The sequence below is a fragment of the Vulpes vulpes genome, chromosome 12 (genome assembly GCF_048418805.1).
Source record: "Vulpes vulpes isolate BD-2025 chromosome 12, VulVul3, whole genome shotgun sequence".
NCBI lineage: Eukaryota > Metazoa > Chordata > Mammalia > Carnivora > Canidae > Vulpes > Vulpes vulpes.
Window position 1 is genome coordinate 117,438,583 of NC_132791.1, and position 12,910 is coordinate 117,451,492.

Below are 12,910 nucleotides of genomic sequence, written 5' to 3' on the forward strand. Positions count from 1 at the left end.
ATTCCCCAGAAATCCTTTCTCCTTGTCCAACAGCTCCACGTTCCACACGGCACCACAGGATGTCAGAGCTAGAAGGGTCCTGAGAGGTTAAGTCCTTCATTTTTACCACAGTCTCTTTTTCATCTCACAAACAATTCAATCTTTTCTTCTTTAGGACTAAAGAAACTAAGGGTGGCCCTGCCTGCCTTCCCGTTCAAGAAGTACCTGCTATGAGTTCAACTGTGGCTTCCAGAAATTTCTACCAAGTGGAAGTTTCACAGTAGAGATGGCCATAGCCCTCATGTACACACAATCTCATCCACACAGACCAGCCTAGCCTTAAGTGTCTTACTTGTCAAGGGCCACCCAGTCAGCTACGCAAAGAGCAGGAACCCAGATGGAAACCTCTGTGTCCCAGGAAACAGTCCCTCACATTAGATTGTGTGGTTCCTACCAATCTCGCTGGGTCCTAACAGGGCCCTGACTCCCAAGAAAACAACACAGTGGTTAGGAAAATGGGCTCCAGGGACCAACTGCCTAAGCTAATCAGACTCTGCTGCTTATGAACTTCGACACCTCGGACAGGTCACTTAGCCTCTCTGAGCCTCAGTCTCTTCATCTGTATAATAGACCCTGTAAGATGGGGTTGGTAGCAACACTGCATAGGAGCCACTCTCAGGACTAAACCAATTAACAAATATAAAGCACAGGGACTTTAATCTCTCAAAAAGTTCGCTACCTCCACTATTATCATGCCTCCCAACTCCCAAAAACACAAACCAGGGAGCCCATTTCCCCAACACAGACCACCGAGGAGGAGTCTCAGTGGGGCCACAGGGCCCTGGGGTAGGGGTAGGGTGCCCCCTGCTCCCCATGTCACTGCAAGGCCCAACCGCTTGCCTAAGGGGAAGGGCAGGACCTGAGAGCCTTCTCTTTCTGCTGGTGAAGCTGGAGGATCTCCTCTTCCTCCTCCTGCCACAGCTTCTCCCGCAACTGCTGCATCTTCTCTTGCTTCGATTCCAGAAGCCGCCTCCAGTCTTGCTCCAGTTCTTGGGCCATGGCCTCTTCCATGGCCTTCAGCGAAGCCTGCTCTGGGGGAGCTGCAGGCTCTGTAGATTGTCTACCAAGGGTGGGGGATAGCATTTCATTAGACTTAATATCTCATCTTTTATATAGATACAGAAAAACACACACGAATCCTAAAGGAGGGCCCGCGGTCAGGAATCACATATGCAAATCAGGCCACCCAAGGGCTAGTAGGAGGGTTACCCCTTCAAAGACACAGGGAGCACTGGTTCCTAGGGCAAGCTCCACTGTGGTTAAAGCCCCAAGAGCCGCAGGAGAAGGGTACCCCATATTAGGCTCGGTGGACCTGGGTAGGCTGTAGAGCAATGTGAAAACCTGAAGATGTGGCTCACAAGCTGGCAATAACAGGGAGATTAAAGCTCTGTCCTTAATGGATTCCTCCCCAGGATGGTTCATGGCCCTGTTCCCGTCTCCCCACTAGGGCTCTGCCTGCTACTTGAGGCTCACACCAGCAGCTCAGGGCATCCCCAGAGGCTCTGCCTCCCGAACTGAACACAGGCCAAGGTTTAGGAGCCAGCAGGAGAAGCAGCATGTGTGTCTCCTACCCTGACACCCAAAATGGTCCATGGAGGTCCAGAACAGTAAGGCCAAGGGAGTAGTCACCTGCCTGGCTCCCTTGGCCAAAGACAGTACCAAGAGCGCAACAATGTCCCGCTCCATCTCTCCCTGATGATGCCATGTTTGCATCTGCTTAGAGTTAACTCAATGTTAACAGATAAAAGAAATTCATTGCTAACTTGGATCCATAAGGTGGGTGGTAAGATAAGGAGTAATGATACTGTTACAAATATGTCTAAAGGGATCCCTGCGTGGCCCAGTGGTTTAGTGCCGCCTTCGGCCCAGGGCGCGATCCTGGAGTCCCAGGATCGAGTCCCACATCAGGTTCCCTGCATGGAGCCTGCTTCCTCTTCTGCCTGTGTCTCTGCCTCTCTCTCTTTCTCTCTGTGTCTCTCATGACTAAATAAATAAAATCTTAAAAAAATATATGTCTATAAAGTCGTGAAGGATGATATGTTCCTTGTATTCTCATTCTTTTTTTTTTTTAAATTATTCATTCCTGAGAGACACAGAGAGAGAGGCAGAGACATAGGCAGAGGGAGAAGCAGGCTCCTCGCAGGGAGCCCAATGTGGGACTCTATCCCAGGACCCCAACCTGAACTGAAAGCAGACGCTCAACTGCTGAGCTACCCAGGTGTCCCTGTATTCTCATTCTTGAAGGAAAGGCCCAGAGAAAAACCCAATAACATTTGGAGGCGTGAGAGCATAAGCGGGATGAAGTACTTGGCCTCCCGGGACAACTCTCCTAAGGCCAGCGCATGTTTGCATTCCTAGGTCAGGTCCTTTGATCTTACATTAGAAATGAGAGATGGCCACACAATCACCACCCTTCCCCGATGATGCCTGGGTGCAGGAGGCCAGGCACACTGGCCCCGTCAGCCTCTGCAGCCTGTGGGTACAGTCCCCATCAAGGAGCACTGGGGCAAGAGTCAAAGAAGGGAGCCAGTGCTCCTGCTGGGGACGCAGGACCCCCTTTCCTTCACCACAGCAGATGGAAGGCAGGAGGCAAGATCAGATTAGAAGAAAAGAAGGGCTTTGGAATTCCATTTTGGCCCCTTGAGACCAGCGAGAGAAGGAAGACACAAAAGACTCCTGATGTCTCTGAAATACCAATAAGATTTCTCCCTTCCCTCTTTCCTAAAATCATTAACCCCAACCGGACACAGCCATGAGCTAGGCCTTCAGTTCTCTTCTGCTCTCAACCCATTTTTCTGCCCCCCTCCCAGGCCAGCTCTGCTTCAAGTCCCCTGGCACAGCCCCAACTGATGCAGATGTAAGAGATGAGGCCGCCACCTCCTCTGAGAGTCCCGCTCCCTGAAAGAGCCTCCCCTCGTAGTTCTCCGCCTCATCAACCCTCCAACTCATTTCCAGCCTTGGCTGAAAACATCTTTTTTTCCCTGAGATGGTACCTTTTAATGTCTCTCTCCCCTGTGGGCTGCGTAGCTATGTGGAGCCCGGGGGACAGATGCTGCAGAAAGACGGGGCCTTGGGCAGCATGGCAGCGTGTGCCCAGGCGACATGCACCAGTGAGCGTGCCCGTACACCTGGCACACAGGCAGGAGGGGCTGGTTTCTAGCAGGCCTCCTCTTCTCCGTGTCCCTGTTTTAGAGCTCCAGCATCTCAAACGCCCTGATTAGGTCCCAGGCCGTCAATGATGCCCCAGCTGATTGAGGAGACAATGGGGAGGATGAGGCCTCCAGAGGAAGAGGCAGGTCTGATTTCGAGGCCACTCCTCAGGTGTCAGCATCAGAGAGACCCAGTTTCCAACAGTCGGTGGCCAAGAGGATGCTCTATTGAGGCATCACCATTTCAGGCTGGCCATCAAGGAGTTTCAAGGAAGTGAAGGAGCAGGGAGGGCAGGCAGTGCAGAGGGAGGCAGTGGCATTCAGGACATTCTCAACTGGCTGCACCACCACTAGGATTGCAATCAAAGAGATCCTGTCCACTCTCACATTTGGCCTGGTGGTTTTAATTTTTTTTTAAAGATTTATTTATTTATTCATGAGAGACACAGAGAAAAAGAAACAGAGACACAGGCAGAGGGAGAAGCAGGCTCCATGCAGAAAGCCCTATGCAGGACTCCATCCCAGATCCCGGGATCATACCCCAAGCCGAAGGCAGATGCTCAACCCCTGAGCCACCCAGGCATCCCTAATTATTTTTTTTTTTAAGATTTTATGTATTTATTCATGAGAGACACAGAGAGAGAGAGAGAGAGAGAGTCAGAGACACAGGCAGAGGGAGAAGCAGGCTCCATGCAGGGAGCCCAATGTGGGAATTGATCCTGGGACTCCAGGATCATGCCCTGGGCCAGAGGAAGGTGCTAAACCGCTGAGCCACCCAGGGATCCCCTGTTTTGACATCTTTAAAAGTTTGCTGGTGGAGGAGAGACTGCCAGTCTCAGGACTGGCCAGCCCTTAGTGACCACAGAGAATGTGTCTTTCATATGCAAACCAGCCAGTCTCCCAGGGAGGCCACACCAGAACCATGTCCTTCTAAAACTCACACAGAATCACACAGGGCCGGGTACCAGGCAACTGGAGGGCCACCCCCACAGCCCAAAGCCCACCAAAATTATTCCAACTATCCAATCCCACACTCACTCAAGGCACTTACCCTGCCTCATCCATTCCTTCCCACAGGAACCCCAATAAAGGCTCTGTGCCATGCTCTCCCTTCTTGACTCTTCTGTCTCCTGACACACCCTGGTCCTTCCCCAAGTGGCCTGCCATGGCTGGGCATGCCCTCTTCTCTCTGGAAATGTAGGTAATAAATTCTTCCTGAATGGCACTGGCCTGTGTTGTCACTCAGTCACCTCCATAAATTAAAATCCCATGGATACAAATAAGACACACAGAGCTACTTCTCCTGACACACAGAAACATAGCTGTGAAGATGAGTAACAGGAAGTTAGGGGGCCCAAAAAGACTCAGGAAAGGAACAGAAGATATTCCCCTAAGTGCACTTGTAAAGTGAGAGCGTATGGTTGAGGAACGTGTCTCTGAGACCCAGCAGGGGCAGCCTCACTGGTTTGGGAGAAGAAACACAAAGTAAGGGGGCTCACCAGCCAAGAGAGATGGGGAGGAGCCTCACGGCCCCACTTCCATCCCCGAGGTGCCAGGACAAAGCCCTCTCACCTCTGCCCAGAGGCTCCAGTCTCTGAAAGCAGAGGCCTCCCGTCCTCATAGAAAGTACCCTGACCCAGTGTCCACAGTCACCAAGGAGACTTGGGAAGGCCATGTCATTCCTCAGCATCAGAGCTGCCTCAACATGGGGCTGTGCCGTCCCCACATCACTCTGCAGGGGGACGATGAGCACCAGAGTCAGGAGCCCAAGCACCCTGCCAGCTCTGGGGGGCGCCGCCTGTAAATAACCAGTGTGCGAACCTGTGTCTACAGGTTCCCTCGAATCCCATGGACTTGTAATCCTTCTGTGGCACTAGGTTCACAGGCAGGAAAAACTGCTTCACCCTGGCTCCTGTCTCTCCATGCAGAGAAAAGGAACAGGGGTTCCAGGCTGAGCAGGAAGTCTAGGGCCCCAGTGACCAGAGTCTTGTGCTGGTTATGCAACTGACCAGCGATGTGACCTTGGGTAAAGCCCTTCACTGTGAGCCTCAGTCTCATCGTCTGTAAAAGGGGGAGAGGGAAGGGAACAGTGGGAGGAGGAAAGCTCAGTGATCTCTAAGTGTTAACAGTGCCGCTATAACAACGCATATGAGCTCTGGACCCAGGCCCAAGAAAGAGACACCAGAGACTATATAATTCCATTTATGTCACGTTGGAGAACTGGAAAATGAATCTATGAGACAGAAGAGTGGTGACCTGGGGCAGGTGACTGGGAGGAGAGGAGCATGAGGAAACTTCCTGAAGGGACAGAAATGTTCTATATCTGACCTGAGCATAAATGTGCACCAATTCGTACAGTTCAGATTTATGTACTCTCGTGTACATAAATAGCTCAAAAAAAAATGTTTCTAAGAAAGCAAAAAATAGTGCTTCGTAGAAGGGGAAACATGATTACCAGGTTTCTCCTAGCCCGGGAGGTACCCCGTCACCTCCACCCTTATACCTCAGGGCCTGACTAGGAGCTCCAGGGACCTAGCCAGCCCCACCCTCAATCTGTGACCACACCACTTGGGACCCACTTGGGGATCTCAAAGCGGCACACAGAATGAAGGGCACGCTTGGTCTCCCCCCACTCCAACCCCTGGGCAGGGGCCAGAGCATCCCCCCAGCCCCCCAAGCGTGGTGGGCCCTAAAGCAATGCACACACCACAGAGGACAGGGACCCACATATAATTGGCCCTTACAGCTCTGGAGAGACTGGTGGGGCAGGGCTGGCCGCCACCTGCTTCTCAAGCTCCTGGGCCTCTTCCTGCCCAGGGCCCAGTTCTGTGGCCCCAGAGCACTGTTCCTTGCCCCTCTCCTGGGCAGCAGGTGGGCTTGGAGTCTCCTCCCTTGAGAGCAGGAAGGAAGCAACTGTGTGAAGGCCGGTGAGAAGGCAAAAGGCTCCAGAGAATGGTGATGAGGGCAAAGGAATCAGCCCCAACCAAACATCCCTATCTCAGGCCTCACTCTCCCCGCCCGCCTCTTCCCTAGCTGTTCACACTGAAGAACCCCACACCCACACCCCCACACACACACGTCCATGTGGGCCAACCCAGGGTCATGGCACCCAAGGTGAAACTCTGCACGCGACAGGTCATCAGCAGAAGCTGTTGACTGAACGTCGCTGCTGCTTGGCTGCCCCCAGTGACTCATTCCAACTGGATGTGCTCTCAAACCAGCTCTGACACCAGCACCTTCCTCTCACCAGGGGAGCACAAGAACTAGCAGATGCAAGCCAGGCTCCGGGCCAGGCTGGAGCACAGAGGTCCCCTCGGCTGGCCTAGGGAAGCCTAGGACTCTGCACTTCCCTCCCGCAGGGGCCTGGCACACCACAGGGCTCTACCTGGGTCTGCTAAAGGACTGGAAGTGGGATGACTACTGGGGTGGGGGGAGCACTGGCAGGTGGGGACTGAGACAAATGCCCCTGACAGCACAGCCCAGGGGGGAAGACAGTCTCTGTCCCAGCCCCTGGGCAGGAAGAGAGCTGGGTCACATGATATGCTTCCTTGTTTAAGAGTTTCTAGGCTCCCCGAATCAGATGGTGCACCCCAAATGTAGCTGTAGATGAAGGACTAGAAAGAAGGTTTCCTCATCACCCGGCTCACATGAGGCACTAAGTGGAAACCTGTGAACCCAGCCCAGCTCCTCCACCTCTCCAGGCACCCCCAACAGTCACTCTCAGTCCCTGCACACACAACTAGATGCCAGCTCCCCCTTACCTCTGAAGGGAACTGGGCAGGACCAGGCTGCCTGCAGAGTCCTCCCCAGGCTCCTCTGCCCGCTTCTGCTCCTGCTCAGACTGCCCCTCAGAGGCTTGAGGAGGCCCTTCTTCGGTGGCCTGGCTGTGAAGGGGACTCTGGAGCCACCTCCCAGGCAAAAGTGGAGGAGACAACCTGGTCGGACCAGCCAGAGCAGCAGGGTAAGTCCCGCCATTTAGAGAGCAGGGAGAGAACAGAGAGAACTAGTATGTGGACCTAGGTCCCTTCCTCTTCCCAGGCAGGGCTGCAGCCCCGGCCCTATACCCACGGGGAGCCAAGGGGGCAAAGCAGCCAGCAAAGCGGGAAGGGGAAACTCCCCACTGAGCACTCCCTTTGCCTGGATCAGACTCAGCCCTCCTGGGCCCCTGTGCTGCACCTGCTTGGCCCAGGGGTGAGAGCTGGGCCCTCTCACGAGTATGTCCACACCCAGTGCTCACCATCTCTGAGGTCAGGCAGGGGTGGAAGAACTGAGCAGAAAACAGGGAGAAAAAGAGAAGACAGACTCGAATGGTCAAACTACAGAAAATGCACGAAGCTGTAGTTTTCAGCTGGTAGGAACACTGACAGCTCTTCAGGGTCTGAAAAGCAGAACAACTGCCCCATTTCCTCTTCCCAGGGTAGGAAGTACCTCTCATTGTAGCTCGGGCCTCAGAAGCTGGAAGGTCCTATCTCTCCGTCCCAGTCTCTCTGCTCTCCCTCCGTACCTCACACAGACACACACACACACACACACACACACACACACACACACACACACACACACAGACACGGCTGCAGCCATTTCTGATGTAGCAGAGCATCAGCTCCAAGCTGCAGTACTGAGCCTCTGGCAGATTCCTCCAGCCCTGGCCCACAGTGGTGCACAAAGTCCCACCAAACATACCCGCATTCCTGTCTTGGTGCAGAATCAGAGGGTGCACTCATGGACACACGTGCATGCGCGAGCACACACAGACTCTGCAAGGCCATCCAGTCAGCTCACCATCTGCCTTCAGGCAGGAGCACGCTGAGCCATGCACACCAAAGCCAGGAATTCTGCCCAAGTTCACACATCCCGAAGGTCCCTGAAGGGCGGCCTCCCACATACTGTACCTCTCTGAGCCTCTGGACTGCTTGTTCTGCAGCTCATCTTGGCTGGACTGGCTGCCATCTTTGTCTTCTCTCCCCAGCCTCTGGGCCTGTAGGCAAGCAGCAGTGCAAAGTGTATATTGGAGAGGTCTGCTTTTGGGTCCCTTAATCCTCCAACCAACTCTTGTGCCTAAGAGGAAGTACTGAGAGGTGGCTCTTGAGTAGGATGAGGACCACTTGGGACACAGAAGAGAAGGCCTATAGACTGTATAATGGAGCTTCCGGGGGCTTTGGCTAAGCCCCCAGGCTCGCAGCTGCTCCCAGGGCTGGCCTGGCTGACCTAGGGAGGATGAGCCAGGTGCCACAACCACTGCATGCAGAGCCAGAAGCCAGAGGCTAAGGGAGAATGCACACAAAGAAGAAAATCCTGCCTCCTGCCACTAGAAGCCTTCACTGGCAGTTGCAAAGAAAAAGCTGAGACATCTGTGAATGCCTCAAATCCATAGAGGCCCCAGACCTTCAGTACCAGTGATGCAAAGGGATGCTGAAATTAAGTGGGCAGAAGTTACTGAGGCAGCAGCCCAGCACACTGAAGACAAAGGTCCCTGGAGAGACGAGGACAGTGAAATGAGAGACAGCTATATTTCAGACAGAAAGGGTATCGTTTGGGCACCCGAAGGGAGGAAGACAGTGCTCCACCACTCCACTCCAGCTCCCCCAAGCACCCGGATCCCATCAGTAGTCAATGATGCCTCCTTCCCAGTGAGGGAATGATTACACCATCTATCAGAAAAAAAAAAAAAATCAAAAATCTCATTGTGTATGTGTGTGGGGTGGGGGGAGATCAGGGATAGGAGGTGGAAGGGCAGAGGGACAGAGAATCTCAAGCTAACTCCACACCCAGCATGCATCCCGATGTGGGGCTCCATCGCATGACTCTGAGAGTATGATCTGAGACAAAATCAAGTGTTGGACACTTAGCCAACTGAGCCACTCAGGTGTCCCCCCTAAAAATCTCATTTTAAAGCCTGGGTGTCTAGGCAAATCTAGCAAGCTGGTGAAAAAGAGGGCTAGCCTTGATAAGTTCAAGTATTTCCTGCAGGGGTGGGGTGGCAGGGGGATAGCAGTGTGGCTGGCCTGGACTCAAGCTCTCATTCTATCACTTCCTAGCTGGGAAGTCTGTCTCCTCCACTACAAAATAGGACAGTAAACCGCAGCTCACAGGGCTCATGGTGAGGATTAAATTAGATCATGTACGTGAAGCCCAACTCCTGGCCCAGAGAAGGCAGGCCACAAATGCCAGCTCCCCTGTTCTGCTCCTCCCCTCTCCCCAGCCTAAGGCACAAAAACCCAGCTCTACCAGCGTCCGTCCCCATCCGAGGACCCACACTCCTTCTGCCATGTTCACAGGAGCCCCGTCTGTTCTGGGACACAAGGGTTAACAGCAGAGGCAGGGAAGGAGACAACGAACTCCATCTTCCCTGGTGGGGGGCCGGCCCGGCTGGCATACTGCAGTGTCCCCAGCCCTGTGCCCATAGCCTCCCACGCCGCTCCACTGGCAGCCAGAGCCCGAGCAGCTGGGGCTGACTCTCCCATCTGGATGGGCGAGGAAGGGCAGGGCCGACTCACAGCCAGCTCCCCCAAATTACATTAAAAATAGAAATGCTGCCTGTGAATACCTCCCGGTGCCTGCAGCAGAAGGCTCCCTGCCAGTGCTGCCACTCCTCATCGCATCAGCCTGGGCAGAGCCTGTACATAACAGCCCCCACGCCCCCCTCATCCCTCCCAGTGTTCAACTCACTACTGTCTTCCCCTACAAATCACACCAAGCTCAGCAGATACCTCCCTCTATCACTTTCAAGGAAAAAAAAAATCACACAGGCCAATCTATATAACAAACTAAAATGTAAAATGGATAACAAAGCGGGGTGATCATAATAAAAATTGAGGGCGGGGGTCGAGCCCTGAGTTGGAAAGGATGAGAGGCATAGTCCGTGTGTTTCCTTCTTGTTTCGTCTTCTATGTTCCTGTTGGAAACTGCACTGGCACACCTACTAGAGGGAAGGGGACACCCTGGGACCAGGCCCGGACAGAGGTCCTTGGAGCAGAGTGGTAGTTCACCACCGGACTCTTCAGAATGGGGGTACAGTGAGCACACTCGAGGCCTCTGGCCCAAGGCTGCTCGAGACCCCACCTTCCAATCCTTAACTCAGCTCCAGGGTTGTATTTTAACGAGCTGGCCCTCAGCTAAATACATCATGGAACCTTCGTAAAGCAGAATGGTAGGCAACTAGTCCAAAGAGCAAGGTATGGAGCTGAAATAACTCAGAAATAAGTCATGGGTCTATTCCCTAACTATTCTCTCATTTAAAGAGCATCTTCCCAAGTGGTGTTTGTGGCACGGTCCCAATTGTTGTGAGGAGAGGAAAGAGAAATAGAAAACAGACATAGATAACTGTGCACACTGAAAATTTCCTGGAATAGGCCATGAGGAATGTTCATGGCAACTGTTTCTCAACCCCCACCTGTGCGGGAAGTGGACATTGATCTTCCACATCATTTGAAATAACTTTATGGTCACTTTTGTCGTGTATTATAAAGCTCACACTTATAATTCATTATAATCATGACCTTGACTATGGTGATGGTTTGGAACCTATATACGTATGGTAAAACTCATCAAATGGTACACTTTAAATATGTCTGGTTTAAAATATGTCCACTGCATCTTGGTCAAGCTGCATAAATATTTTTTTAAAGTGAACAGAAACTAGTTTAGTTCAGTTTCAAACCCTAAGGGGCCAGAGGCTCTCGGAAATGGCCAGAGCCCACAGGAAAGACAACAGGGACCATACCTACACTTCTGTCTGACCCACAAAGGGCCGATTCTGGTTCTTCCAGCTCCACCTCCCCGCTCAACCCGTCCATGCCCTGAAGACAGGAGAGGGCTGAGGACTCAGGCCCACGGGGCAGGGGAGGTGTCTGTACGGCCTGCCAGCCAGAGCGCCTGGCACTGCTCTGTGCCCCAGGATGCTGGGCACGAGCTACAGCTTTGGACTTCCTCTGCTAGGGCTGTCCACATTCGAGCCAGGCCCCGCTGCTCCTTTATACCAAGTGGCACAATTCCTCCCACCTCTTCAAAAAACGCTGCAGGCCTCATTGGGTTTTAGGTAGGACCTAGCAATTGGTCCTCCTTTTCTTTCTTTCTTTTTTTTTTCTTAAGTAGGTTTCACACCCAACGTGGAGCCCAACACAGGACTTGAACTCACAACCCTGAGCTCAAGACCTGAGCTGAGACCAAGTGTTGGGCACCCAACCAATTTGGCCACTCCGGTGCCCCAGAAACATTTTTTTTAAAGCCCTCATTGATGCTGACATTGGCCAGATTTTGGGGGCAGAGCAATGGAAATCTACCCCACCTGCCAGCTCAGTAACTTCCCCACTTACTTACTGGGAAGGGTGCCTACAACCTCCCTGCTCCGGACCCCTCCTGACCAATCCCACTGGCTCTGTCTGCACCTTTCCATCCCTCCAGTGCTACCAACAGGGGTGACCAAGGTCCAGCATGAATAGCTTGTTTGTTCCAGCCAACAAATTTCCATTTCACCCAAACCAAATATTCCCTTAAATGTGCAGGGACCATGTGCCAGAATCTTCTCTTAAATAAGCCCACAGAGGAGGAAAAAAACCACCTTCTTGGCTTCAAGCTCCTTAAGGACAGGATCTGTGTGTGAGTCACCTTTGTACCCTTCTGGGTGCCAGACGTCCCACGTGCCCACACAGAGCTTATGTCTAATGGGGAGACAAACCCAAGAACCATAAAACAAAAGCAGCAGCAATGAGGGGAGCCAAGGGACAGAACAATCCATTCTACTTGAAGGAGGTGACATCAGAGGTGGGCCTCCAAGACCAAGAAAGAGTTCGGACAAAAGAGGAAGCAGAACAGCAGGTGAAGCAGTGAAGGAGGTGGCTGGGGTGCCCCAGGAATGGTGAGTGGTGGGCACAGCCAGGGCATGGCCTGTGGGCTGAGGGTGAGCCTGCAGAGGCTGGATGGGCCAAGCTGGGAAATGCCTTGAAATCCACAGTGCTTTGCACATAAGCAAGTGGTCAGCCCTCAGCTGCTAAATAAACCAATAAACTGATGTATGTTGCAGGGACAGGAAGGATGGCTTAATTCAAAGCAGCCAAGAGGAGAAATGACTGGAAGCCCATCACAGGCACAGTCAGGGCCATACCTTATTGAATTAGAAGGGAGGGAGCTCCCAGAAATGTACCCAGGAATGGGCAGGGCTCAGCTGGGGGTTATCCACAACCCCAAGAGACTCACCTCCCAGCAGGCTCCATCCAGGACTGGGGAAAGCACATCAACATCCAGCAGGTGCTCCGATATCCGGCTGCGGAAACCAAAGTCCTAGAGACAGTGGAAGGGCAGGTCAACGCTGCACCTGTCCCAGAATCCACTGGGGCCTCTCCTCCACCCCGCCCCACCTTCCAGACAGCTGCCTACTACAGGCCAGGCACTGTGCAAAACATTTCCATTTCTACTAGTTATTCTCGTCTTCAAAATAAGTCTAGAAAGGTATGTGCTACATATCATACAGCAAGTATAGTTAAAATGTTCACTGTAGACTCTAGGTGGTCAGGATGTATGGATTCACTTAAAAATCCTTTTAATTTTTCTGTATGTCTGAAATTTTTCATAATAAAACCATGGGGGAAACATAAGCCTGTGAGACTGATACTCTCGCAGCCTCTCACAGACTGGGAAGCAGGTCTGAGAGCACACGTAATTTGCCCAAGGTCATAGAGCTGATTAGCAATGGGGCTGGTGGTCAGATGTACCCTGGGCTGACT

General features: G+C 52.7%; 1 protein-coding gene across 19 annotated transcripts in view; it reads right to left on the bottom strand.

Moving 5' to 3' along the window:
- CEP164 (centrosomal protein 164) overlaps positions 1-12,910 on the bottom strand; it is a 63,561-nt gene that overhangs the window by 12,925 nt on the left and 37,726 nt on the right. For 7 of the 19 annotated variants that reach the window (XM_072729684.1, XM_072729685.1, XM_072729686.1 and 4 more), the window contains exons 10-15: positions 12,384-12,467; positions 8,081-8,166; positions 6,950-7,123; positions 5,933-6,079; positions 4,240-4,377; positions 899-1,099 (exon numbers count right to left, since the gene is read on the bottom strand). In XM_072729684.1, the coding sequence (XP_072585785.1) occupies positions 899-1,099; positions 4,240-4,377; positions 5,933-6,079; positions 6,950-7,123; positions 8,081-8,166; positions 12,384-12,467 (830 nt within the window). The remainder of the gene's footprint in view (positions 1-898; positions 1,100-4,239; positions 4,378-5,932; positions 6,080-6,949; positions 7,124-8,080; positions 8,167-12,383; positions 12,468-12,910) is intronic. The other 12 variants (XM_072729696.1, XM_072729697.1, XM_072729698.1 and 9 more) reach the window with 4 other exon arrangements.